The sequence below is a fragment of the Acomys russatus genome, chromosome 14 (assembly GCF_903995435.1).
Source record: "Acomys russatus chromosome 14, mAcoRus1.1, whole genome shotgun sequence".
NCBI classification, from domain to species: domain Eukaryota; kingdom Metazoa; phylum Chordata; class Mammalia; order Rodentia; family Muridae; genus Acomys; species Acomys russatus.
The window spans coordinates 15613490-15637999 of NC_067150.1; the positions used below are offsets into that span (position 1 = coordinate 15613490).

Below are 24510 nucleotides of genomic sequence, written 5' to 3' on the forward strand. Positions count from 1 at the left end.
GTTAGGGTCAGGCAAGGTCACATATGCCTGTAATGGCAGCAGTCCTGAGGTGGAGAGAGGAGAGCTGTAACTTCAGGATACAGTAGCAGGTTTGCTGTCATGTCGATGACCCAAGTCCAGTCCTTGGGACTTGTGTGGTAGAAGGAGAAAAGTGACTTCCGAGAGTTGTCCTCTGACCACCGCACAAGTGCTGTAGCAAGGATGTGCACACACAAAGACAGATAAATAAGTGTAATAAGTAAATAATAAGCCAATTCAAGGCCACCTTCGATTGCATAGCTAGTAAGCTCAAGGCCAGCCTGGGCTACATGAAATTGGGTTTCAAAAAATACAAAAATTGGGGCTGGAGAGATGGCTCAGCAGTTAAGAGCACTGGCTGTTCTTCCAGAGGTCCTGAGTTCAATTCCCAGCAACCACATGGTGGCTCACAACCATCTATAATGTGATCTGATGCCCTCTTCTGGCCTGCATGTGTGCATGCAGATACAACACTGTATATATAATAAATAAATAAATATTTTAAAAAATTATTTTTCTTTCATAGTCTTACAGATATGCCTTCAAATTTTGCACAGGAGGCAACTGAGGCACAGAGAATCATGACCTGAAGGACACTGGGGCCAAGAATAGAGGTCACACCCCAGGGTGACATCTATTCCGGGTTGATAAACTCCTTTGTTCTCGTGAAGCTCAGGCTGACCTCAAACTCTCTGCACAGTAGAGGAGCGTCTGCTCCCGCTAAGCGCCGGATTGCATGCACTAGTGCACCCAGTTTATGGGTTTCTAGAGATGGACCGTAGGCCCTCCTGCATACCAGGCCCTCTACCAACTCAGCTGCATCCCCAGCAGTTCAGTTGTGAGCCTCCCAGCACTTGGGAGGCTGAGGCAGAAGAACAGCCCAGGGTTTGAGCGTTCTCTGCCCGGCCACTCAAATTTCACTGCAGCCGGGGGTCACATCTGGATGTGACACCTGGGGCTCCTCGTGCCTAGGCGTGGCTTGAATACTCAGAACTTGCTCTCCCCAGGCCAGAGAGGTCTAAGTGAGACCTTGTCTCAAAACACTGGGAAAGGAGGGCCGGGCGTGGTGGCGCACGCCTTTAATCCCAGCACTCGGAAGGCAGAAGAAGGCGGATCGCTGTGAGTTCGAGGCCAGCCTGGTCTACAAAGTGAGTCCAGGATGGCCAAGGCTACACAGAGAAACTCTGTCTCGAAAAAAAAAAAAAAAAAAAAAAAAAAACACCAGAAACACTGGGAAAGGACCTTCATTTGGCTCAGTGCATAAAGGCGATAGCTGTCAAGCCTGGTAACCTGAGTTGGATCTTCTCAACCCTCAGGATGGAAGAGACTCCAGTTGCGAGGATTAGAGTCCTCCAGAGGCATGGCAAACCCCAGGTGTCGAACCCAGAAGATATAACCTCCGCTGCAGTGTAATTTGAGCGGCCAGGAGCGGAATCAACGCTCTGGAGAGGGAAAAAGCTGCAGTGTCCGCAGCTTTATATCTCACCTAGAACGAGGGTCTGCAAGGCTTCAGAAAATAGCAGTGGGAGTGACCTCCCGGAGCTCAGACAAAGCTGTTTCGCATAAGAGCTGTCAGTGGCTCGCCTGCGCCTGCGCGGTGAGATAAGGTAGGTGTGGTGAGACCCAGGGAGGTGGAAAGTGCGAGGGCGTGGCTTGCTCTATGACCACGCCCACTCGTATCCGGGCGCTTTGGGCCGCCAAGATGGCGCCGGCTGTGGAAGCCCGGTTACCCGCTGCGTCCGGAGCCCGGCCGGAGAGCCTGGCTCCGGGTACGGAGTAGTGTTGTTCTGGCCGCGGGGCTGCGCTCCAGCGTTCGCAGTTCCTCCGACCTCGGGGGACACCTGCGTCCTTTTTGCCTGGCGCGTCCATGAACTCCGTGTCGCCGGCCGCGGCGCAATACCGCAGCGGGAGCCCGGAGGACTCGCGCCGGCCCGATTGTCGCCGGCCGAGGGGACAAACCCGGATCCCGAATTCCAACAGCCTGGGACCTTCCGGGTCAGGTGTGGCAGCTCTCGGTTCATCTGGGACTGACCCCGCCGAGCCTGACGAGGTGGACAAGTTCAAAGCCAAGTTTCTGACAGCCTGGAACAACGTCAAGTATGGTGAGGAGGGGGTGCAGAGGTCATGGGCGCCAGAGGGATCAGAGAGAAGCAAACCAAACCCTAACCCTGAACTGCGGATGATCCCACCCGGCGGGTCACTCGCATGTCCTCCGCCCTGCCCAGGCCTGGACCTGGGGCAGGTTACCTGGGAAATGGTTCTCAAGCTCCACCCGTTGCACCTGTTTGACCTTGGCCAGATTCCTTTGCTTTCCTGCTGTCTGTTAACTGCCCTAGGTGCAATAGTAAGAACAGAGCTAGCTGGATTCAAACCTGTGATCCCAGCACTTGGGAGGCTGAGGCAGGAGGATGACCAAGAGTTTTAGGCTAGCCTGGGCTATGTAGTGAATTCCAGGCTGATTTGAGTTCCTCATGAAATCGGGGGAAAAAATGGGGGGGGGGGGCTGAAGAGATGGCTCAGCAGTTAAGAGCCCTGGGTTTAATTCCCAGCACCCACAAGGCAGCTCCCAGTTCCAGGGGACCCAGCTTTCTCACACAAACATACATGCAGGCAAAATGCCAGTGCATACTAAATCAATCAATGGGAAAATGCCTCAGTAGTTAAAGGCATTTGCCACCATGCCTGAGGACTTCAGCTCCATCCAGCACCCACATGGTGGAGAGAACTGACTTCTGCAAATTATCTACCCTGCAGACCCAAGTTATGGTGCTTGTCCACATACATACACAGGCTCGCTCACACACACACACACACACACACACACACACACAATAAAAATGTGCTTTGAACATGTTCCAGTGAAAACCAACAGTCAGAAGAGAATGGCCCTGACTCCCTGAGTTGATAGCGGATCCTTACGAAGATGTAACTGAGTTCCGCCTATGTTTTAGACTGATGAGGCATGGAATTTTCACAGCTGCCCCTGACGTCCCAGCTGGGATCAGGCTCATTGCACCATGGGGAGTGGAGCCCCATTGCTGATCCTTGAGTGCTTCAAGTTGCTGGGCGCCACCCCATGTCTCCCCAGGTTGGGCCGTTAAAAGCCGGACCAGCTTCAGCAAGATCTCCTGTGTTCACCTCTGTGGGCGACGCTACCATTTCGAGGGAGAGGGTGAGATGTCAAATCTGGGAACAGGGTAAAGGAAGTCTCCTAGGGTTCTCTTGGGTTGCCCAGCTGACTAATTGGTTCTCGTAGGTGACATCCAGCGGTTTCAAAGGGACTTTGTATCTCGACTATGGCTCACATATCGCCGGGACTTCCCACCCCTGGCTGGGGGCAGCCTGACCTCGGACTGCGGCTGGGGATGTATGTTACGAAGCGGTCAGATGCTGCTAGCCCAGGGCCTGCTCCTGCACTTTCTGCCTAGAGGTGAGGTGTGTGCGTGCGTGTGTGTGTGTGTGTGTGTGTGTGTGTGTGTGTGTGTGCGCGTGTGCGCGTGTGTGCGTGTGTGTGTGTGTGTGTGCATGCGTGCGTGCGTGTGTGTGTACGTGCGTGTGTGTGCCTGTGCGCGTGCGTGTGTGTGCGTGTGTGTGTACGCGTGCGTGTGTGTGCGTGTGCGCGTGCGTGTGTGTGTGCGCGTGCGCGTGCGTGCGTGCGTGTGTGTGCGTGCACGCGCGTGTGTGTGTGCGTGCGTGTGTGTGTGTGCGTGTGTGTGCGTGTGTGTGCGTGTGTGTGTGTGTGCGTGCGTGCGTGTGTGTGTGCGTGCGTGTGTGTGCGTGCACGCGTGCGTGTGCATGCGCGTGTGCTCGCCCGCGTGTGTGTGCGCGTGCGTGTGTGTGTAATAAGAACTTAACTGGTGCCTGCCTGAAACCTAGCAAGTGTGTTGGGGTAGGAGGGATAGAAGTTTAAGACTATTTCCCTGGCCGAGTGGTGGGAAGATCAAGGAGCAGAGGCAGGCAGATCTCTCTGAGTTCGAGGCCAGGCTTATCTACAGAATGATTCCAGGACAGCCAGGGCTACACACAGAGAAACTCTGTCTCAAACAAAACAAAACAAAAAGATTATTTCCCTGGTCTACACAAGAACTGTCTCAAAAATTAAATAATTAAGGAGGCATCATTTGGCACCATGACTTTAATCCCAGCACTTGGGAAGCAAAGGCAGACAGATCTCTATGAGTTTGAATGCAACCCTGCTACAAAGTGGGGGCCAGGACAGCCAAGGCTGTTACACAGAGAAACCCTGTCTTGAAAAAGAAAAAGAAACAAATAAATAAACAAATGGGGTGGAGAGATTGCTCAACTGTTAAGGTCACTTGCTGCTCTTTCAGAGGGCTCAGGTTTGATTCCCAGCGCCCACAACCTCCTTACAACCATAGGTAACTACAGTCCTGGGGAATCTCACACACCCTTCTGGAATCTTTGAACACTAGGCAAAACACTCCTGCACATAAAAATAAACTTTATTTAAAAAGAAATGAATCCCAGCACTTGGGAGGCAGAGGCAGGCAGATCTCTGTGAGTTCGAGGCCAGCCTGGTTTACTGAGTGAGTCCAGGACAGCCAGGGCTACATAGAGAGACCCTGTCTCAACCAAGGGGGAAAGAGTCAATTTGGAATTCACATGAGTGTTAGAAGTATGAGTCAAATATGAAGGAGTTGGAAAGTTGTGCCCCAAACACACTACATGTTTAGTTACAAATTTCATTCTTCTGCAGACTGGAGGTGGGTGGAGGGCACAGGACTGGCTCCCTCTGAGATGCCAGGACCAGCCCCTCCCAGTCACTACCGAAGGCCTGGTCGTCATGTGTCCCCACAATGGACCCAGGGTACACGAGAGATGGAGCAGGATCAGTGGCATCGGCGGATTGTTTCCTGGTTTGCCGATCATCCTCAGGCCCCCTTTGGTCTACATCGGCTAGTGGAGCTTGGGCAGAGCTCTGGCAAGAAGGCAGGAGACTGGTACGGGCCGTCTGTGGTGGCACACATACTCAGGTGAGACCCACTGCAGGGGCGATGGGAACTGCTGGTGATCCACTGGAACTCATGCCTGTCTTCTTTCCTGCCCCCAGGAAAGCTGTGGAGAGCTGCTCAGAGGTCACCCGCCTGGTGGTGTACGTCTCTCAGGACTGCACAGGTGAGGCTGGGAACAAGCACAAGGCCCTGATGCCTCAAGGATGATGCAAGTTTTGGGGCAGAGGGAGACTTGGGTGTAGATTCTAAGCACGTCCTGTGGAGGTGTAGTCAGGGTTCTGTCTCCTGCCTCCCTGCAGAATCTAGAAAGTCAGAATGAGAGATCCAAGAGAGGAGACTCTTCTTCACTCAAGTCTCACTTAAAAAACAAAACTACATTTATCTGTGGCCTGTTCAGGGTGCGCACAGCCTGGAGGAGTTCTAGAGCGTGTCCGGAGTGCCAGCGGGTGCCTGGACAGCCCTGCTCACTTTTAACTGTACAAACTGTTCTGATATATTGGTAAATCTGCTCTCCTCAGGCTCATAAGGCAGCAGAAGATTCAGTGGCTCAGTGATCCAGAAACATATGGGGCCGGCAGGATGGCTCAGTGAGTGACGGTGCTTACTGCAGAAGCCTGCCAGCTCAGTCAAACCCTGCAGCTAATGACAAAGTTGTCCTCTCACCTCCGGTTGTGTACTGTGGCATGTACACCTCCATCAAATTTACACACAGACACATAACAATAAGTGTACTTCTTATAAAAGGGCCAGACAGATGAAGCCTCAGCCGGTGAAGGGTCTTACCACCAAGTAGATCGGCTTTCCTGAACCCACCTGGCTGAAGGAGAGACCCGAGCCACACATGACACATACAAATAAGTTAATAAAAAAGTGCCCACAGCGGGTTGTACAGATGTTAGCTATCGCTTTCTTCCAGGTCAGCTGATTATATTAATATAGCTTAGTTTATGTTGAATTAGTCTCTCTTATAGCCCAGGCTGGCCTCAAAGCCACTATGTAAGAATTATGAGAATGCCCTTCCTAGAACTTTAGATCTTCCCCCATGAGCCTGTAGAGGATTGCAGTTCACAAGAGGCCTTTTTGATCTGAGTGTGGTGGTATACCCTTTAATCCTAACATTTGAGGCAGAGGCAGTCAGATCTTTGAGAGTTCCAGAACAGCCAGAGCTGCATAGTAAGACCGTATCTCAAAAAAAAAGGGGTGGGGGGAGTTAGCACGGTGGCACATGCCTGTAATCCTAGCACTCTGGGAGGCAGGCAGAGGCAAGTGGATCTTTGTGAGTTTGAGGCCAACCTGGTCTACAAAGTGAGTCCAGGACAGCCAAGGCTACACAAAGAAACCCTGTCTTGAAAAACAAAACAAAAAAGGGGAGGCTGATGTGCTCTTATGGAGTGTGAGGACAGCTCAGTTGTCTTTCAAGTTCCATCACCAGAGCTCAGGCGTGATAGCGGGTGCATACAGGTGATCTGCGGGGCTCTCTGGCAGCCAGCTAACCTAACTCCTGAACCTCAGGCCAGTGAGAGAACCTATCTCAAGACAAGATAGGGTGTTCCTGAGGACGATATTCAAGGTGGCCCTCTTACCTCGAGTCCTCACATAGGCATGTGCACCCATACACAACGTGAATATGCACTATGTGGGTGCACACGGGCTTCATGGGGATGGGGAATGTAATTAAATGGTAAAGGGGCTACATTGACACACAGGCTCTGAAATTGATCCCCAGCTTCATAAACAGTTTAAAGTGGGGCATGCTGGTGCCTGCTCAGAATCGGTTATTGGGATTATAGCTCAGATGGCAGAGAGCAGTTCCCTGGCACGCAGAGAGCCTTAGGGTTCATGTTGAACTCTGCACAAACCCAGTTTGTTGGCACACACCTGTAATCTCAGTCCATCAGAGGTGCAGACAGGCTTATTAGGCCTCATAGTCATCGGTCTACAGAGTTCAGGCTAGTCTGGGACACACAAACTCCTAAGGCCCTCCCTCTCCCTCTCTGCTTATGGGATAACTTCCAGTTGCCTGCATATGCCGACTGTCTAGGACTCAGTGCACAAGAGAGCCATTCTCTGCTGAGGCAGCATTGCTCACCGAGAGTTGCAGGGGTGATGATGTGCTCCTGGGGCTAGAAGGCTGGGTAGAAAGGTCATTTGCTGCCCTGTTCCTGCAGTATACAAGGCAGATGTGGCACGCCTGGTGTCCTGGCCTGATCCCACAGCGGAGTGGAAGTCTGTGGTCATCCTGGTGCCTGTACGACTGGGTGGCGAGACCCTTAACCCTGTGTATGTGCCCTGTGTGAAGGTAAGCTCCTCGTGGGGGGGGGCCACTTCTGCCTGGGGGCCCTCCACACTTAAGTGTATGTGTATAGGTGTGCACACTTGGAAGTGAGAAGACACAAAGTGCCTTCTCTGTCACTCTCTACTTCATTCCTGTGACAGGGTCTCTAGCCCTGGAGCTGGTGTAGCAGTCAGCAGTCCCCAGTAACCCCATTCCTGCCCCCAGGTTCCAGGCATGTGTGGCCATGCCCAGGTTTTTCCAAAGGTGCTGATGTTCTGAGCTCCTGTCCTCAGGCTTAATGAGCAAGTGCTCTTACTCCTGAGCTGTCTGCCCAGCCCCCACCTGGTTTTATGAGGCAATTACAGGCACACGCTACCATACTTTTTGACGTAGGTCCTGGGATTGAACATAGATCCTCATACTCAGCACTGCCTACTGTGACACAGCTGCCACAGATCCATTCATTATCATGGGGCCTGGAGTTCAAACCCAGAGAAATGAGCCAAAATTCTGATTATGTTGGGTAGAGTGGATGTTCTAAGAACAAGCTGGAATGTTCTGGAAGGCTAGGGAAGGAGCTCAAGGTGGAAGAGCTCCATGCCAGCCAGCACCCAGCACTTTAATGTATTTTCTTATTAAAAACAGATCTGTTGGGCTTGAAAGATGGCTCAGTGGTTAAGGGCACTGTCTGCTCTTCTAGAGGTCCTGAGTTCAATTCCTAGCAACCACATAGTGGCTCACAGCCATCTATAATGAGATCTGGTGCCCTCTTCTGACCTGCAGGCCTAATGTAGGCAGAGCACTGTATACATAATAAATAAATAAATCTTTAAAAAAAAAACAAAAAAGCCCAAAAATCCAGATCTGTCATCCCATCCAAGCATTTGGGAGGCTGAGGCAGGAGGACCTTCTAGAAGGCAAAAGTGGCCCAGGAAAAGGGGACAGCATGACCGGCTCAGGCAGAAAACCCCTGGCATGTTTGCACTCAGATGAAAATTCAAGTTCTCCCTGTAAGCCTAAGACCCTTTGCTGTGTGTTACCTTCGCCCCACTGCCCCCCTCTACTCAACCCCAACTACACTGGCCAGTGTGGTATTTGCAAAACACTCCTGCTCAAGCCTTTATCTTCTGCCCTCATGGAAGACTCCCGCACACCATCATCCCTGCTAGGGCCTCGCTGAGAAGTCCCCCCTTGAGGCCGTCCTGGCTGGGTAGTGGGTTTGTGGAGTTGTGTCAGAGCACTTTTTTCTTAGCATGTGCAAGGTCAGGCTTCTATCCCCAGCACCAAAATAAATTAATAAAACTGGGTGTGGAGGCACACTCCTGTAATTCTGGAGGTTAAGGCCTACATAGGGGAGACTGACTCAAGCATGTCCGTCCTCTTGATAAACTCCTTGCACTGTAGCTGGTAGTTGGAGATAGTGGAGACAAGACGATCAGAAGTTAAGGCAAGTCTTGGCTACATGAGAGTGTCTTTAAAGGGAAAAAGCTGGGAGATAGAGGCAGGCAGATAGAGCTGTAGTTCAAGGCCAGCCTGCTTTATATAGTGAGACCTTGTCTTGAAAGCAAAAAGGTAAAAAGTGGGTAGACCGGTGCTGCTCAGCCTGTGGATCATGACCCCTTTAGGGATCAAATGACTCTTTTGCAGGGGTTGCCCAAGACCATTAGAAAACACAGGTATTTACAGTTCATAATAGTAGCAAAATTACAGTTATGAAGTAGCAATGAAAACAGCTTCATAGTTGGGAGTCGTACAGCATGAATCACTGTTAAAGAGCTGCAGCCTTAGCCGGGTGTGGTGGCACACGCCTTTAATCCTAGCACTTGGGAGGCAGAGGCAGGCGAATCACTGTGAGTTCGAGGCCAGCCTGGTCTACAAAGTGAGTCCAGGACAGCCAAGGCTACACAGAGAAACCCTGTCTCGGAGAAAAAAAAAAAAAGAGCTGCAGCCTTAAGAAGGCTGAGAACCACTGGGTTACAGAGTTGGCTCAGTGGCTAAGAGGGAACACTGCTCTTAGGAAGGACCGGAGTTGATTTATAGCATACACCAGGGCTCTCACTGCCTGTAACTCGTCAGGGAGATGACAGTGCCATCCAGTACTGCACTCAGGTGCACGTACCTACACATAGAAACAGGTACATGGGCTCGCTTGTTAATTCCAGCACTTGGAAGAGGCAAGGGGATTTCTGAGTTTGAGGCCAGGCTGGTCTAAACAAAGAGTTCCAGGATACCCAGGTCTACATATTGAGACCCTCTCAGAAAAACAAAAGATTAAAATAATAATCTTGTGGGGTTGCAAAGATGGCTCAGTGGTTAAGAACACCAACTGTTCTTCCAAAGGACCTGGGTTCAAATCCCAGCATCCACATGGCAGTTCACAACTGTAATTCCACTTCTAGGGGATTTGACACCCTCACAGACATACATGGAAGCAGAACACCAATGTAAATAAAAGTATCTTAAAAAAAAAAAAAAAAACAAGCCAGGCAAGGTGGCACACACCTTTAATCCCAGCACGCGGGAGGCAGAGGCAGGCGGATCGCTGTGAGTTCAAGGCCAGCCTGGTCTACAAAGTGAGTCCAGGACAGTCAAGGCTACACAGAGAAACCCTGTCTCGAAAAACAAAACAAAACAAAAAAGCCAAGCCAACAAGCCAACAAACAAAAACAATCTTGTAAGAGGGGGCTGGAGAGATGGCTCAGAGGTTAAGAGCACTGTCTGTTCTTCCAAAGGTCCTGAGTTCAATTCTGCCCTCTTCTGGAGTGCAGACACACAAACGGGCAGAATACTGTATAAATAATAAATCTGAAAAATATTCTAAAAATTTTTTTAAAAACCTTGTAAGAAGTTACATAGCCTCCTTTCTGTAAGGCCTTCACACCTGGGAGCTAAGGCTGTTTCCGCTCTAGAATGTCAGCGCTGTCAGGCTGGGCTGGCTAGCTTGATGGCTTGCTCCACTTGCTGAGCTCCTGACTCACTGCACTCTCTCTCCAGGAGCTCCTGCGCTTAGAACTCTGCCTGGGCATCATGGGGGGCAAGCCCCGGCATTCACTGTACTTCATTGGTTACCAGGGTAAGCTACAGCCCCGTTTCCTGGATCAAAACCCTCCACCTTCCTCTTGCCCACCCCAGTTTACATTTGCCCCTCACCCCAGATGACTTCCTGCTCTATCTGGATCCCCACTACTGTCAGCCCACAGTGGATGTCAGCCAGGCCGACTTCCCCCTGGAGGTGAGCTGATGGCTTTGGATGGGGGCTGTATATATGGGCACAAAATTGGGGTCCCTCAAACCTCTCTTCTCTGCGCAGTCCTTTCACTGCACTTCGCCCCGCAAGATGGCCTTTGCCAAGATGGACCCCAGCTGCACCGTGGGGTTCTATGCTGGGAGCAGGAAGGAGTTTGAGACTCTCTGCTCGGAGCTGATACGGGTGAGCTCTAATCATGGGGATATATATGTCTTGGTGGCAGTGTCCTTGCCTCCTGTGTGCCAGATGGACACAGGGTTCCACCCACAGTCCTGGGACAGTAACACAAGACCGTCCATTGGTCAAGGTTACCTTGTCTACCACCAAGAACTTCAGCAGAATAGATGAGAGCAGAATGGAGTGTGCCTGAAAAGCTTCAGCCACTGCTTGGGGGGCGGGGGGGGGGGGGGGGGGGGGTGGCAGCCATCTGGGAGCTCATGAAGTTCCAGGGCAGCTGTTCACAGCGTAGGCCAATTAGTCAGGCATGCATTGTTCAACAGCTGCCACTGGTTATGGACGATCCTGAATTGAGACCGTTCCCTCCATCCTCCTGCAGATCCTCAGCTCCTCCTCAGCCATGGAAAGATACCCCATGTTCACTGTGGCTGAGGGCCACGCTCAGGACCACAGCATGGATGCCCTCTGCACCCAGCTCTCCCAGCCCACACTGCGGCTACCCAGCACAGGACGCCTCCTCAAGGCCAAGCGGCCAAGCTCTGAGGACTTTGTGTTTTTATAGTGGGAAGGGATGGGGAAAGATGCCAGACTATTTATTTTTTTATTTATGTCATGTCCAGTACAGGACCTGGAACTCTGGTGGTGGTGCTGGACCCCTGTCCTCATGTCCCCCATCCTCCCCAGCACAGTGCAGACCTTTCTAAGCCTCCAGGTTGGGGCTGTGCCCTTTAGCTGCCCCCACCCCTCCTCAGGAGCCAGGGATGGAGAGTGGGCTCCAGGGCACTCACTCACTCAGGGCCTGATTCAAGTTCTGTAGCCTGCACTGATCACTGAACTCACTGGTCCCAAAGCCCCTGTCTTGGGAGAACCAAATGGCTGTTGGGTGGAAGCTGATAAAGATGCAGACTTGAACATGGCTGGGGGTGCTTGACATCTCAGGTTGTCCTTGGAGAAGACAGCTCTGGTGGCCCTGTTTCCATGCCTAGAAGAGGGAGCCATTGGGTGGCAGGAGGGCTGTAGTCAACAGCTTAATTGTAGAGATGGCTCTCAGGGGCAGCTCTGTTTCTTCCTTTGGCGACCCAACTGGCGGAAGTGCAGCCTTTTGGGGTTGAGACCAAAGGCCTGTAATCTCTGTCGGCTGAACTTGTGACCTCCAAGTGTCACTGTGGGACCCAGCAGCCTGGCCTTCTTCTTGTGCCTCTGGGAGGCTGGCTTCTCTGGGCAGGCTGTGTGTGCCAATTCCTCTTCCTTGGCTACTGGGTTCTCAGACTGGAGCCTCTTCCCGTAGGTTCCATCCAGCGTGGGCAGCTGAGCTTGTGGACCAGCCTTGCCCTGTGATTTCCCTGTGGCCTCTGTGGGCATTTCCAACCTAGAAGTGGAAAGTCAAGGCTTAGGTCAGCCTGCTGTTCAGAACAGGCAATGATTTCTCCCCCTCTTTGCTCTTCTTGTTTGAAGAGGGGCTCATGTAGCCCAGGCTAGCCTTAAACTGTGTACCCAAGGATGACCTTTAACTTCTGATCTGTTTTGTTTTGTTTTGTTAAAATGGGTGGGGTGGGATGTGATGGCCTTACTATGTAGCCCTAGATGTCCTGGAACTCACTGTAGACCACACTGGCCTTGAACTCAGAACTCTGTCAGGTTTATACAGCACTGGGATAGAACCCAGGGCTTTATCCCTGCTAGGTAAGCACTCTGCCCACTCAGCCCCAGTACTATTGTTAAGACGGTCTCATGGAACCTAGATGGCCTCATAAATATGACAGCTACAAATCAGCTGCAGTAGCTGAAGCCATTTATGTCAGTCAGCTTGTTAGAGTCTAGGCCTATACTCTACCGGATGACAACTGTCCTTGTGACATCTAACAAGCCTAGGAAGTCCTTAGAAGAATTTATTTCGGAGCCAGGCGTGGAGGCGCACGCCTTTAATCCCAGCACTCGGGTAGGCAGAGGGTAGTGGATTGCTGGCCTCGAACTCACAGAGATCTGCCTGCCTCTGCTTCGTGAGTGTTGGGATTAAAGGCAAGCACCACCACACCTGGCTCAGACCCAGTCTTAAGTAAACATATCTTCACAGCCCACAATGACAGGCTGTTGCTTTGGAGCCCGGGAACCCTGCCATGCCTCCCCAGTGACAGGTATGTGGCCAGGTACGTGTCGCTGTGTCCAGTTCCTCCCGTCCTTATGCTGAGTATTTCATACACAACTCAATCTTTGCCAGAGGGAGAGTGACTGGCCTAAAGTTTACACAGCTGGTGTCAGCCAGGTGAGCCGCCGCCGCCCTCCCCAGGGCCCAGTGCTTACTCTTCCTGGCACAGAGACTTGAAGATCTGCCTCTTCTTCCCCAAGTTCTGGGCCTTCTGGCTGTACACTCGCTTCTCCTGCATCTCTTCCTGCTCCGACCTGTGCATCAGAGGTGTTCTACAAGCTGTCCAAACTGCCTCCCCTCCCCTGCCGCCCTGCTGTCACCTGTACATGCAGGTCTTCTTCAGGGAACACCACCGGTTCAGCTCCTTGTCATCGGCTGCAAGGATCTGCATAGGAAGGAAGATGGCTACTGTGAGGTCCTGGTATCTGCCTCTGCGCCTCTGTCACTTAGCAGGATGTCAGGAGGGCGGTGAACAAGTGAGTTAGTCTTGTTTTTGAGGCAGGGGCTCCTGCCTGTACCACCATGCTGGCTTGATTTTTTTATTTCCACCATATAGTTCAGGCTAGCGTGGAATCCACAGCGCCCCTCTCCCTCAGCCTCTCGAGTGCTGGCCGACGTTAGCACTGTCCCACCTCCTCCCGTTCTGTGGGCCTCCCTCTACTTTCCCTGCCACCGCGGTCCCAACCTCCTCTGTGCTGAGCCCGAAGTCGCAGGGCACCACAGTGCGGTACTTGAAGCGACAAGGCAGGTCATCGATGATGTCTTCATAGTCCAGCTTGTAGTACTCATCTAGGTACTCCTCAAAAGTCCTGTCCCCTGCACAGAAGCTAGGCGGTCAGGGCACTGCATGTTCAAGGCCCTGTGAGCCATGCTGCCCAGCACGCCCTGTGCCTCACCAGGGTCAAACAAGGGCTTCTCCTGCCCCACTGCAGCTGCAAACGGAGACTTGCGCTTCTTTTTGCCTGAGACTGGGGCCTCACGAAGCTTCTTCCGAGGTTGGCTGGGGTCATAGTCAGCGTCCATCTATCAAGAAGATCTAGGTCAGATCAGGCCAGCCCTAAATGCCTCTGAAGCCTCCGGGACCCCACTGGGGACACTCATTGTTCTTAAGGTCTCACAGCCCATGCTGGCCTCAAATGTGCCGTGCAGCCAAGCCTTGAGCCCCCCCTCTCAGAACAGAGCCTTTATTCATGGAAAGCTTTTGCTCTGCCAACTGCACCCTACTTGAAACTTGCACTCACATTAAAGTCAGGGTCCTCACAGTGCAGCTCCTGCTGGCTCCAGGCCCCGTCCTGCTCAGGTCCGCCCCATGTGTCCCAATTCCAGTCATCTGGTTCCACAGAGGCAAAGTGAGACCAGCACCCGGGCTGCAAACCCAAGACCGCGCCCCCCCAGCTTTGAAGGACACGCACCTTCCAGCCCTTCCTCCTCCTCAAACTGTGGCTTCTCTTCCTCCGCAGTGCCATAGAAGGCGTCTCCAAAGCATTTCTGCAAGGGAAGGCAGGCCTAAGCGGCAGCAGGAGCTGCACACCTACAGGAGCTCAGCTCCCCATGCCAACGCCAGCATGACTGACCAACCATACTGTTTAGTTGTATGATACAGGGTTCCACATAGGCCAGGCTGGCCTCAAGCTATGTAGCAGAGGCTAGCCTTGGCATTGTGATCCACTTGCCTTTACCCCTGCCCCTAAGTGCAGTGATTACAGGTAAATGATAGTTTTTGCTTTTATTGAGACACAGTTTTGTAGCCCAGGCTGGCAACCCTTCTGCCTCAGATTTCCACGTGCTGAGATTATAAACCCATGCCAATACACCCAACATTCCGGCTCCTGAGCCTTCCATGACCTACCTCCTTGAAAGGATCTGTGTTCTGGGAGCCTCCACACCACCCGCCGCAGCCTGATGTCTAGGCCACATTTGCTTCACACAGCCAGTTACAGCTCTGCAGGACTCAGACCCTGCCATCACTTGTGACCCATGCACTAGTCAGGACTCAGCTGAGCTGCCATCACCTGCGGCAGGCTGAGCCCAGAAGATCATGAGGAACAGGCCAGCCAGGGCTACAGAATGAGGCTGGAGCTCCGATACTAGGGTCCTGTCCCAGTACACACAGCCCTGACACCATCTGTCACACTACAGTCCACATCTGGGGCCACACTGTGATCCTAGTCCAGGGAAGCCAAGGCCACATGTCTCCATCACTACCCTGATCCTGAGTCTGTGCAGGGATGTCAGATATATGTCAGTTCTCAAGTACAAGGAGGCTGGGACTATGCCTTTCTCTAGTGCCAAGAAGGGCACATGCACAGCTGGCGTTCCTGGAGGCCAGAAGAGGGCATCAGACCCCTAGGACTGCAGTTAGACAGCTGTGAGCTGCCATGTGGGTGATGGGAATCGAGCCTTGGTTCCTGGAAGGAGAGCTAGTACTTTTAAAGGCTGAGCTGTATGTCTTTCTAGGCTCATCTGTGCATTTATTAAGCACCCTCTATATGCTAGGCATCTTCTTGCTGAGATTCTTACAGTCACCATGAGCAACAGCAACTGCTCCTCTATTGAGAAAACAAGGCTAAGGCCTGAGAAGCACCTTAAACGCAGACAGCCCTGCAGTGCGATTCCTTCCACTCCCCACACACTGCGCCCTTCAGCCTCCTTCCATGACTTCCCACATTTGGCTATGGGCTATTTAGGGCTGTCACAGTGCTCTACGTTTTTGGTTTTTTTTGTTTTTTTGTTTTTTTTTTAAGGTTTCTCAACACCTTTTTCCAAAACATGCTGCTATGTCCTCCCAGTATAACAAATGTTAACAGCTCAAAAGCTGAGCTTAAGGACTAAGGCTCAGTCTCAGTGCATGTGACTCTATCCCAGTCTCATCAAAACTACACATGACCAAAAACAAACCCAGGGAAAGGTAAGATGGCTCAGCAGATAGAGGCACTTTCGTGGAACCCCAACAGTAGCTAGAGAGCCAGTCTCACTAAGATACCCTCCACCTACATGCCATGGAACATGTGATACCCCAACACATACACATCAAAACCCATTTATAGTAAATAGATAAATTCAAGATCCAAGCCAGGCATGGTGGTACACACCTGTAACTGCAGTTCCTGAGGAGAGGCAGGTGCAAAGATTGACACCAGCCTGGACACATGGCAAGACTTTTCCTCAGAAAAACAAAAGAAATTAAGATATCCCTGGGCTGGAAAGATGGCTCAGAGGTTAAGAGCACTGCCTGTTCTTCCAAAGGTCCTGGGTTCAATTTCCAGCAACCACATGGTGGCTCACAACCATCTATAAGGAGATTTGGTACCCTGTTCTGGTGTGCAGGTGTTACATGCAGGCAAAACACTGTATAATTAAAAACCTTTTTAAAAGACATCCCTGGTAGTACGGCAGTGACTCAACCTTATGGAGTGCAAAGACATATGCACCAAGACAAACTACTTGCCACCCCTGCCCCTCTTCTGCGGCAGTCCCTCAGCCCAGGCCATCTTAGGACTGTGTGGTTGAGGATGCCTGTTATCTCATTGTCTTTGCGTCACAGTGCGAGGCCTATGGGGTGTGACCATCTTCTGGAGCAGCTGTATGTGGTGGTGTCTGTCTGGAACTCTCTCCTGAGCAGCAGTGAGTGACTGTCGAAACTGCTGTGTGCTAACCTGAGCTATTCATTAGCTTGGCTGGGTTCCACTGGGTGGGGGCTGGGGGGGCGGGTTCTCATTTTTCTGGCAGAGGCTAAACTGCAAAGCTAGACAGGTACAGGACAATAGCCACACCCCTAGCCCCTCACTGGGGGATTGTAGGTGGGCCACAACCCATCCCTAAACATGCCCCCTTTCCTGGGGATCTTACTATGTATCCAAATGCTGACCTCCACCCCACTGTGTACCTAGGCAGGCCTTGAATGACCCTCCTGTCCCAGTGCCGTTGCCTCTTAATATAACCCACTGTTCCTGAGCACTTATCCTTCTGTCCTTTCACGTCCATCCCTCCCACCCACCTTTGCCTTAGCCCAAGGCAGCTCTCCACTAAGTTCACATTGAAGGCAAAGAAAAAGGTGCCACAGAGGTCAAGCCATTTCTGAGGCCACACAGCTAAGAGGTGGCCTCTGGTGCTACAGACACGTTTCCGAGCAGTCATACCTGCATGAGCTGGTCGTGCTGGGCAGGGTCGAAGTCATCCTCCAGGTCCCGCTCCTCAAGGCCCAGCGTGTCGTTGCCAGTGACCTGCCTCAGCTTCTCCAGCTTGGCCAGAATCTCCTTCCTCTTTAGGTTCTTTAACTGTTTCAGCTCCTCCTGCTTCCTAGCCTTCTCCTGTGGGTGGGAGAGGGGCTCAGCACTCATGATGGCAGAGCCTTGCAAACAGGGCCTCCCTGGTGGGACAGGGTCTCAGGCTGACCTTTAACTACAGATCCTCCTGAGCTCTGGGAATGCAGGACAGGGGACGGGCACTGTCTGCTATGCCTGCTTCCTTCAATGATCCCGTCATTGCTTTGAGGAAAGCCAGCGCTTTGTGCACTAGGCAAATGCTCCACCCACGGAGCTGCAGCCTGTATTTTGTCTTTGAGACAGTCTCACTATGTAGCTCAAGATAGCCTACAACTCTTTATGTAGATTAGGCTTGAAGTAGTAGTGACCTGTACTGTCGATATAGGTACATACCACCATGCCAGCTCATTTTATTCTTTATTTTTTTACATAGGGTCTTTGTAGCCCAGGCTGGCCTAGAAGTCAAGAGATCCTCCTGCCTCTGCCTCCTATAAAGGTATGTGCCACCAGCTGCTTTTTTTTTTTCCCCTCCCTGTTTGGCTTTTTGAGACAGGGTTTCTGTTTAGCCCTGGCTGTCCTGGACTCACTTTGTAGACCAGGCTGGCTTCAAACTCACAGAGATCCACCTGCCTCTGCCTCCCCAGTGCTAGGATTAAAGGCCTGCACCAGCTGCTTTTTCCTTTCTTCTGTGGAGATGGTGTAACTGTTCCCCAGCTTGGCCTTGAACTAATTACCTACCTCCAACAGGCTCAAAATTCTCAGGAGAACTCGGGGTCACTGGCGTGACTGCTGCATCCAGCCACACTCACCCTCTTCTTCCGCTCCCTAGTCTCTTCCCTCTTCTCCTTCCGGCGCTCATCCTTGCGGCGCACAGATGATGCGATGCTACGTGGGTATGTCTTGACCTGTGGGCAGGAGCGGAGGCCACAGGGACCTCAGGGTATGGGGTTGAAGGGCTGGACCCTGGGAAGCTATGTCCTCCCTGACCCGGGCCTGGGCACACACTGAGGCTGAGTCAGGCTCCTCGAAGCGGAAGTTGTACTTGTGTTCAAAGTCTTCCTGCTTCTTCAGGAACAGCTCCCCTTCATCTGAGGAGTCATCCACTGCCAGCTGGACTGGGGGGCCCGGAACCCTGAAGGACACCACAGAGTTAGTCTCAGAGGCACCAGTGAGCCTGCTAAGACATGACATTTTATCCCCACAAGAACTCTGGTGAGATGGCGCGGCAGTCTATGGGTCTACATGGTAGAAGGAGAGCACTGACTCCATAAGTTTGCTGCCTGTCTATGATATGCTGTCCCATCTCTGCAAATAAATAAATGTAATTAAGAAATTAGAAATAGGGGCTGGAGAGATGGCTCAGTGATTAAGAGCACTGTCTGCTCTTCCAGAGGTCCTGAGTTCAATTCCTGGCAACTACATGGTGGCTCATAACCATCTATAATATGATCTGATGCCCTCTTCTGGCCTGCAGGTGTACATGCAGATAGAGCACTCATTACATAAAATAAATCTTTTAAAAAAGAAAAGGCTAGGCAGTGGTGGCACAGGCCTTTAATCCAAGCACTCAGGAGGCAGAGGCAGGCAGATCGCTGTGAGTTTGAGGCCAGCCTGATCTACAAAGCAAGTCCAGGACAGCCAAGGCTACACAGAGAGACCCTGTTCAAAAAAAAAAAAAAAATTAGAAATAATAATTATTTTTTAAAATCCCAAGCTCACAGTGCCCTTGGTTGCCTAGCCTGGATGCTGGAAACTAAACTGAGGTACACTCTAGAAAGAGGAAGTGGTCCTTACCCATCCTCCTCTTCCTCCTCCTCCTCTTCTTCGTAGCGTTTGTTGAGGATATAATCCTTCAGGAACTGTTCCCCCTCGTCCAGTCCTGGGTTGTTCCAGTACTCCTTGAGGTGTGTCTATGGGGAGAGAGGGTGACACAAGCTCAGTGTCCTGGGGTAGATCTAAAGATCTGGAATTCCACAGCCAACCTAGAGTGGCTATATTACTACCGCTTTATGCCTTTTTTCTTTTTGAGATAATGTCATGCTGTATAGCCCAAGCTGACTTGGCACTAGCTACAATCCTGTCTCAGCCTCTTGAGTACTGAGATTATAGATGTGAGCAACCACACCTGGCCTGGGTTAACCTTTTTTTTTCCCCCCCTTTCTTTTTTTGGTTTTTATACACAGGGTCTCTCTCTGTGTAGCCTTGCCTGTCCTGGACTCGCTTTGTAGACCAGGCTGGCCTCAAACTCACAGCGATCCTGCCTGCCTCTGCCTCCCGAGTGCTGGGATTAAAGGCGTGGCCACCATGCTCAGCTGGCCTCATTTTATTCACTGAGAAATTGAAACCCTAAAATTGCTTGTGTTTATCCTTGAAGAATGTGCCTGTGGTTTTTGGTGCTGAGATGGAATCCAGGTCCTTGTGCGTGCTAGGTAAGCACCACCCCAAGCTAAGCCCAACCCCTCACTGAGGCACTGTAAGCATATGCTAAACCACTGAGCAACACCCCCAAAAACCCCCCCCCTCACTGAGGGACTGTAAGCATATGCTATACCACTGAGCAACACCCCCAAAAAATACCCTCACTGGGGCACTGTAAGCAGGCCTCCACTACACCCCAGTGCCTCTAGTGTCCTTGGGTACCGGGAAGCGCAAGGCAAGACAAAGCTGCGGCAGGCAGTTGGCCCTGGGGGACTTACCAGTTCTTTTAACGACTCGGAGCTGTGAATCTCCTTCTGCCCCTTCAGCCACTCCAGGTAGTCCACCTCCTCCTGCGCCTGGGGAAGGGCAGCACTCAGGCCCTCAGAAACCCAGGAGCCATCTCCAGACCCTGCACCCAGCGGGCCCCAGGCACTGACCTTTTCTTCCCCGCTCTTAGCGTGCTTCTGCAGCAACCCAGAGCCACCTTCCCCAGCACTGTCCTCATCGCTGCTGTCCTCCACGAAAGCTCGGAAGCTGCACACACCATGGGACAGACCTCAGCACTGGTGCATGGACACACTCAGAGCAACACAGTGGCATGGACACTGCTGGCACCGCAGCTGCTGTTCTGTCCCCACCTTACTTCCTGTCCCTGTAGCCACCAACCCAAGCCCAAGCTCACCTTTCCTTCAGCTGTTTCTGTTCTTCTACGTAACTCTTTGTTGATGTTTCCTGCAGAGGAGGGATTGATGTGGGCCCCAGAACGGATACGGGCTCTCATGCCCTCAGCCAGCCACTGTTCTACCCACCTTGAGCCTGTGATCAAAGGCCTCCCCATCAGAGTTGTCCTCGTCAACATATTTGCTGTACAGAAAACAATGGAGACGTTAGAATACCATGCTGACCCAGTGGCTCAACCCACATGTCTTGTCTTTTAAATGAGATTATTGGGCATTAATGTCTAGTATTTATTTTTCCCAATGAAATTATTTTTATATGTGTGTATGCGTGTAATGTGTACATGCATTACATGCACATGGCTGCAAAGGCTAGAGTTGTCAAAAACAACAGGAAAAAACAAAACAAAACAAGAGAGAGCCACTAGGTAGAGTGTCCTGGAACTCAGTATGTACAGCAAGGTGGGCCTGAACTCACAGAGATCCACTGGCCTCGACTTTCGGAGTGCTGGGATTAGAGGAGGGCGCCACCATGGCCAGCCCTCCGCCACTGTATTATTTTGGACCGGCCTCTCTCGCCTCTCACTGCTGCAGCTAGTCTTGGTCCACCAAGCTCCTGTAATCCCTCTGGAGTCACAGCTAAGTGCTTGGCCATGCCCAGCATTTAACATTTGCAGTCAAGTCCTCTTGCTTTAGTGGCAAGTGTTCTTACCCACTGAGCGTCCCACCCCTGAAGACAGGGTGTCAGCATGCACTTCTGTCTGGCCTGGAACTTGTTATCTGAAGCAGTCTGACCTCAACGCATGACAACCATGTTCCTGTCTCTGGAATCCTGGGGTTAGGTATACACTCCTGAGTCTGACTACAACTCTTGAATTTTAAAGGTATTTCTATTTCACAATATGTTTCCTCTTTTCGTTTTGTTTGTTTGTTTTGTTTGTTTTTAACAGTGCTGGGGAACAAACCAATAGGTACCCACACTACAAAGGAGCCCACTGAGGCCTATGCCCCTCCCCACCTGACCCCTTTTAAAAGAATATTTATGCGGGGCTGGAGAAATGGCTTAGGGGTTAAGAGCACCGGGTGCTCTTCAGAGGACCTAGGTTCAATTCCTAGCACCCACGTGGCAGTTCATAACTGTGTATATGAACACCCTCACACAGACACATGCAGGCAAACACTAATGCACATAAAATAAAGGGCTGGAGAGATGGGTCAGAGGTTAAGAGCACTGGCTGCTGTTCCAGAGGTCCTAAGTTCAATTCCCAGCATGTGATCTAATGCTCTCTTCTGGCCTACAGGTGTGCAAGTATACACAACAATAAATAAGTCTTAAAATAAAATAAAATAAAAATAAATTATTTAAAAGAAATACTTATATGGGCTAAGTGTGGTGGCGCACGCCTTTAATCCTAGCATCTAGGAGGCAGAGGCAGGTGGATCTCTGTGTGTTCAAGGCCAACATGGTCTACAGAGTGAGTTCTAAGACAGCCAAAGCCTCAGAGAAGCCCTGTCTTGAAAACAAGCACACACTCTCTTGGTCTTCAGGGAGCTGGAGGCTGACGGGGTGGAAGCCCCTCCTTACCCTTTTTTCTCCAAGATGACCTTCCTCTCATAGTCCTTCAAGTACATGGGCTGCACTTTCTTCTGCTTTCCTGAGGCAGTTGTTTCCTCCTCACTCTCTGAAGATGACGTGTCGGCTGCGAGCAGGGAGAAAACACCTGTTGTTACCCACAACTTCCCTCTTGCTCCTGGCAGAGAATCCCATGTGGCAGGGCTAGGAGCACACAGAAGTTCTAAATCCTTGCCAGCGACTTCCAACAGTAAAATAGTAAATCATCTCTATTCCCCGATTTATTTTTCCAGGGACAGAGTACGATGTAGCCCAGGCTATACCAAAACCCACTATGTACAAAAGGAACAAACCATCAACCAAACAAAAACCTCAGGTGCAGATTCAGCAGCAGTAATGGTGTTTGCCCAGCGAGCCCAGGCTGTTCAGTCCCAGTTATGTGACACACACCTGTAACCCAGCAGGGGACCAGAAGATCCATCACACCCTTGGTTACACAGTAAGATAGAGGCTGGTCTCGGTTCCCTGAGAAACTACCACACAAATTAAAAAGCACTTTCAACTTTCGGTGCATGCTAATGCCAGAGCTCACCCTGCATGTGCTGGTCCTCAGATGGCACACATGCACTTTGGGTCTTTTTTGTTCTTTCATTCTTCCTTTTTTCTGGTGGTGGTGGTGGTGGGATGGGGACAGGGACAGGGTCTCACTATAGCTGTCCTGGAGTCCACTCTATAAACCAGGTTGGCCCTGAACTCAGAGATCCACCTGCCTCCGGAGTGCTGGGATTAAAGGCATGCACCACCACTGCCTGGCTTCCTTTTGTTTTTTTGTTTTTGTTTTTGTTCTTTTTTGGCAAGGATCTCATTACGTAGCTCCGCCTGGCCTGAGGTCTGAGTGCTAGGACTGTGGGCGCTGTATGCTGCCGCTCGGGTTTGGCATGACACTCGGGAAACTCAGGAATGTTAACAACTCATTCAACAATTCCGTCAATTCTAAGGTACTTAGGGAAGCAGCCCCCCCCACACCTGTTCTCTGGTAGAAGGTAGCATCCTTCTGGTAAATTCGGGGGTCCTTCTTCTTCAGCAAAGACAGAGTTCTGTAAAAGTCTCTCTCCTGCTGGGGGTCAAATTCCTAGAGTAGGAAAGGGAAGTAGGTATGACATCAGGAGGAAGGTGGACACTGTGAGGAGAGCAGGGTGTAGCAGGGACAGCGACCCCGAGGACTGGTGGAGGGGAGGAAGGACAGAGAGTCCAGATGAAGAGAGCAGGCACAGCACTGTGCTGGCTGGGTGCAGCCAGACAGAGGCAGGTACTTGACAGGGTAAAGGAACGGTGGGGAAGAGGCCGAGACTGGAGCTGCTGTGGGTTTTAGGAAATGGGAAAGGTGGTTCCTAGGGGACCGAAGGGTAAGGGTTGGACCTCTACACAGGATGGTGAGGTACCCGTGGTGATGGAGGATAACGCTTAGTTAAAGTAGAGGGGATATGACAAGCCCTAGGGATGGGGAGGGCAATGCCTGTCACTCAGGGCTGGGGAAGGTGTCATAGACCTACTTTAGGGCTCTACAGGGTTAGGGGAAGAGTCCCTCTGGGAACTGATGCCACATCTGGAAAGTATCAAAGATTTGGTGTCTCCTAGACATAGGCAGGATGCTGCTTGTCACCAGGGCTTACGGTGCAGGTCCTGGGTGTTCCCACAGAGTCTGGTGATTACGGTAAGGTGCTCTGTCCTTTTTGGGGAGGTAGGGAGGATTTAGCAATTCTCTAGGTATAAGGAGAGTACTGCTCCGTACTCAAGGGGTGGGGAATGTAGGGATTAGGAGGGGTCTATCGGGCCATTTGGAGTTAGGGTCAGACTCCTGCTGTGTATCCAGTTCGGGGTGCTGTGGGAGGCTTGCGGGCCCATTAGGAGAGTAGTTAGATTTAGTGACCACTAGGAAGGGGCTGTCACCTAAGGGGTTAGGAGAAGCACTCCCTATGGTAAGGCACCCCTGTACATCCAAGTGAGAGCTCAATGGGTGGGAGGCTTGGGACCTCTTCTACAAAGGAGGGTGTATTTCGGATCCCTGGGTTGGGGAGGGCACTGACTGTTACTCAAAGGATAGGGGCGGGTCTTGAAGGCTCCCTCACAACCCAGCCGAGTTAAGGAAAGTCCTCCATGTACATCTGGGTAGGACGCGAGGCCTGGTCGCGAAAGCTCACCACATGCTCATCGCTCGAGTCAGACTCAGAGCTGGAGTCGCCGCCGTCGTCCGGATTCCCATAGCGATCCTTCACTGTGGAGTACACATGAGGTTTCCCACAGCCACCATCACCAGCGGCACCCTCCCCCCCAAGTGCCCCCACACCACGGCCTGCGCAGGCGCCCCCCACTCACGTCTCTGCAGTTCCTCACGCTCGCGGTAACGGCTGTAGCGCGCAGCAAACGCTGCGTTCACCTTCAGGGACCCAGAACCGCGCGGTTCCGGCATGGCGGCTGTGTGGCCTAGCGCGCATGCGTGGAAACGCCCCCTCCGGGGCAGGCTCTCCCTCGGGCACGCCCACCGAGGGCATCCTTAAAGGAGCGGATCCGTTACCGACGCGCCTCGCTCCACCCCTACCCTTCCGGGATCCTGTGGCCCTTTTGCTCAGCAGGCCACACCCACAGGGACAAGCCTCTGCGGGGAAACGCCGTGAGCCACCGCCCACCCTACTCCACCCGGCACCCAGCTGACATCAGGGGGCCCCTTTCTCCACTCGCGG

At 51.9% G+C, this 24510-nt stretch overlaps 2 protein-coding genes across 5 annotated transcripts; one reads left to right on the top strand and one right to left on the bottom strand.

Annotated features, from left to right (window-relative positions):
- Nucleotides 1–1699: 1699 nt before the first annotated feature.
- On the top strand, nucleotides 1700–11606 carry Atg4d (autophagy related 4D cysteine peptidase). Of its 2 annotated transcripts, none has more exons than XM_051155990.1 (10): nucleotides 1700–2120; nucleotides 3107–3190; nucleotides 3275–3448; nucleotides 4736–5012; nucleotides 5090–5154; nucleotides 7160–7290; nucleotides 10261–10339; nucleotides 10422–10498; nucleotides 10577–10696; nucleotides 11070–11606. In XM_051155990.1, exons 1-10 carry the CDS (start codon nucleotides 1886–1888, stop codon nucleotides 11250–11252), a joined length of 1425 nt encoding a protein of 474 aa, XP_051011947.1. In that variant the 5' UTR covers nucleotides 1700–1885; the 3' UTR covers nucleotides 11253–11606. The 2 variants fall into 2 exon arrangements, with proteins under 2 accessions (XP_051011947.1, XP_051011948.1); XM_051155991.1 differs by having other exon boundaries at nucleotides 10604–10696.
- Nucleotides 11607–11729: 123 nt separating this feature from the next.
- Nucleotides 11730–24285, bottom strand: Kri1 (KRI1 homolog). 3 transcript variants are annotated; one of them, XM_051155989.1, is made up of 19 exons: nucleotides 24146–24285; nucleotides 23971–24044; nucleotides 22796–22901; nucleotides 21782–21896; nucleotides 20329–20383; nucleotides 20202–20251; nucleotides 19957–20053; nucleotides 19798–19875; nucleotides 18896–19011; nucleotides 18107–18233; nucleotides 17911–18006; nucleotides 16976–17146; nucleotides 14249–14324; nucleotides 14078–14166; nucleotides 13733–13859; nucleotides 13522–13652; nucleotides 13157–13221; nucleotides 12992–13090; nucleotides 11730–12059 (listed from the first exon to the last, which is right to left on the bottom strand). In XM_051155989.1, exons 1-19 carry the CDS (start codon nucleotides 24237–24239, stop codon nucleotides 11738–11740), a joined length of 2088 nt encoding a protein of 695 aa, XP_051011946.1. In that variant the 5' UTR covers nucleotides 24240–24285; the 3' UTR covers nucleotides 11730–11737. The 3 variants fall into 3 exon arrangements, with proteins under 3 accessions (XP_051011946.1, XP_051011944.1, XP_051011945.1); XM_051155987.1 differs by lacking the exons at nucleotides 22796–22901; nucleotides 23971–24044; nucleotides 24146–24285 and adding an exon at nucleotides 22220–22316; XM_051155988.1 differs by lacking the exons at nucleotides 22796–22901; nucleotides 23971–24044; nucleotides 24146–24285 and adding an exon at nucleotides 22220–22265 and having other exon boundaries at nucleotides 19798–19869.
- Between the last annotated feature and the right edge of the window lie 225 nt (nucleotides 24286–24510).

Bases quoted from the DNA above. Each gene is read 5' to 3' on its own strand.
- Atg4d (XM_051155990.1), top strand. From the start codon at position 1,886: ATGAACTCCGTGTCGCCGGCCGCGGCGCAATACCGCAGCGGGAGCCCG. The intron at 3,191-3,274 runs GTGAGATGTCAA...TGGTTCTCGTAG, and splicing joins CTACCATTTCGAGGGAGAGG to GTGACATCCAGCGGTTTCAA. The intron at 10,499-10,576 runs GTGAGCTGATGG...TTCTCTGCGCAG, and splicing joins AGGCCGACTTCCCCCTGGAG to TCCTTTCACTGCACTTCGCC.
- Kri1 (XM_051155989.1), bottom strand. From the start codon at position 24,239: ATGCCGGAACCGCGCGGTTCTGGGTCCCTGAAGGTGAACGCAGCGTTT. The intron at 20,054-20,201 runs GTGAGCTTGGGC...TGGTGTGTGCAG, and splicing joins CAGAAACAGCTGAAGGAAAG to CTTCCGAGCTTTCGTGGAGG. The intron at 13,860-14,077 runs GTGAGTGCAAGT...TCTTCTTGATAG, and splicing joins GTGAGGACCCTGACTTTAAT to ATGGACGCTGACTATGACCC.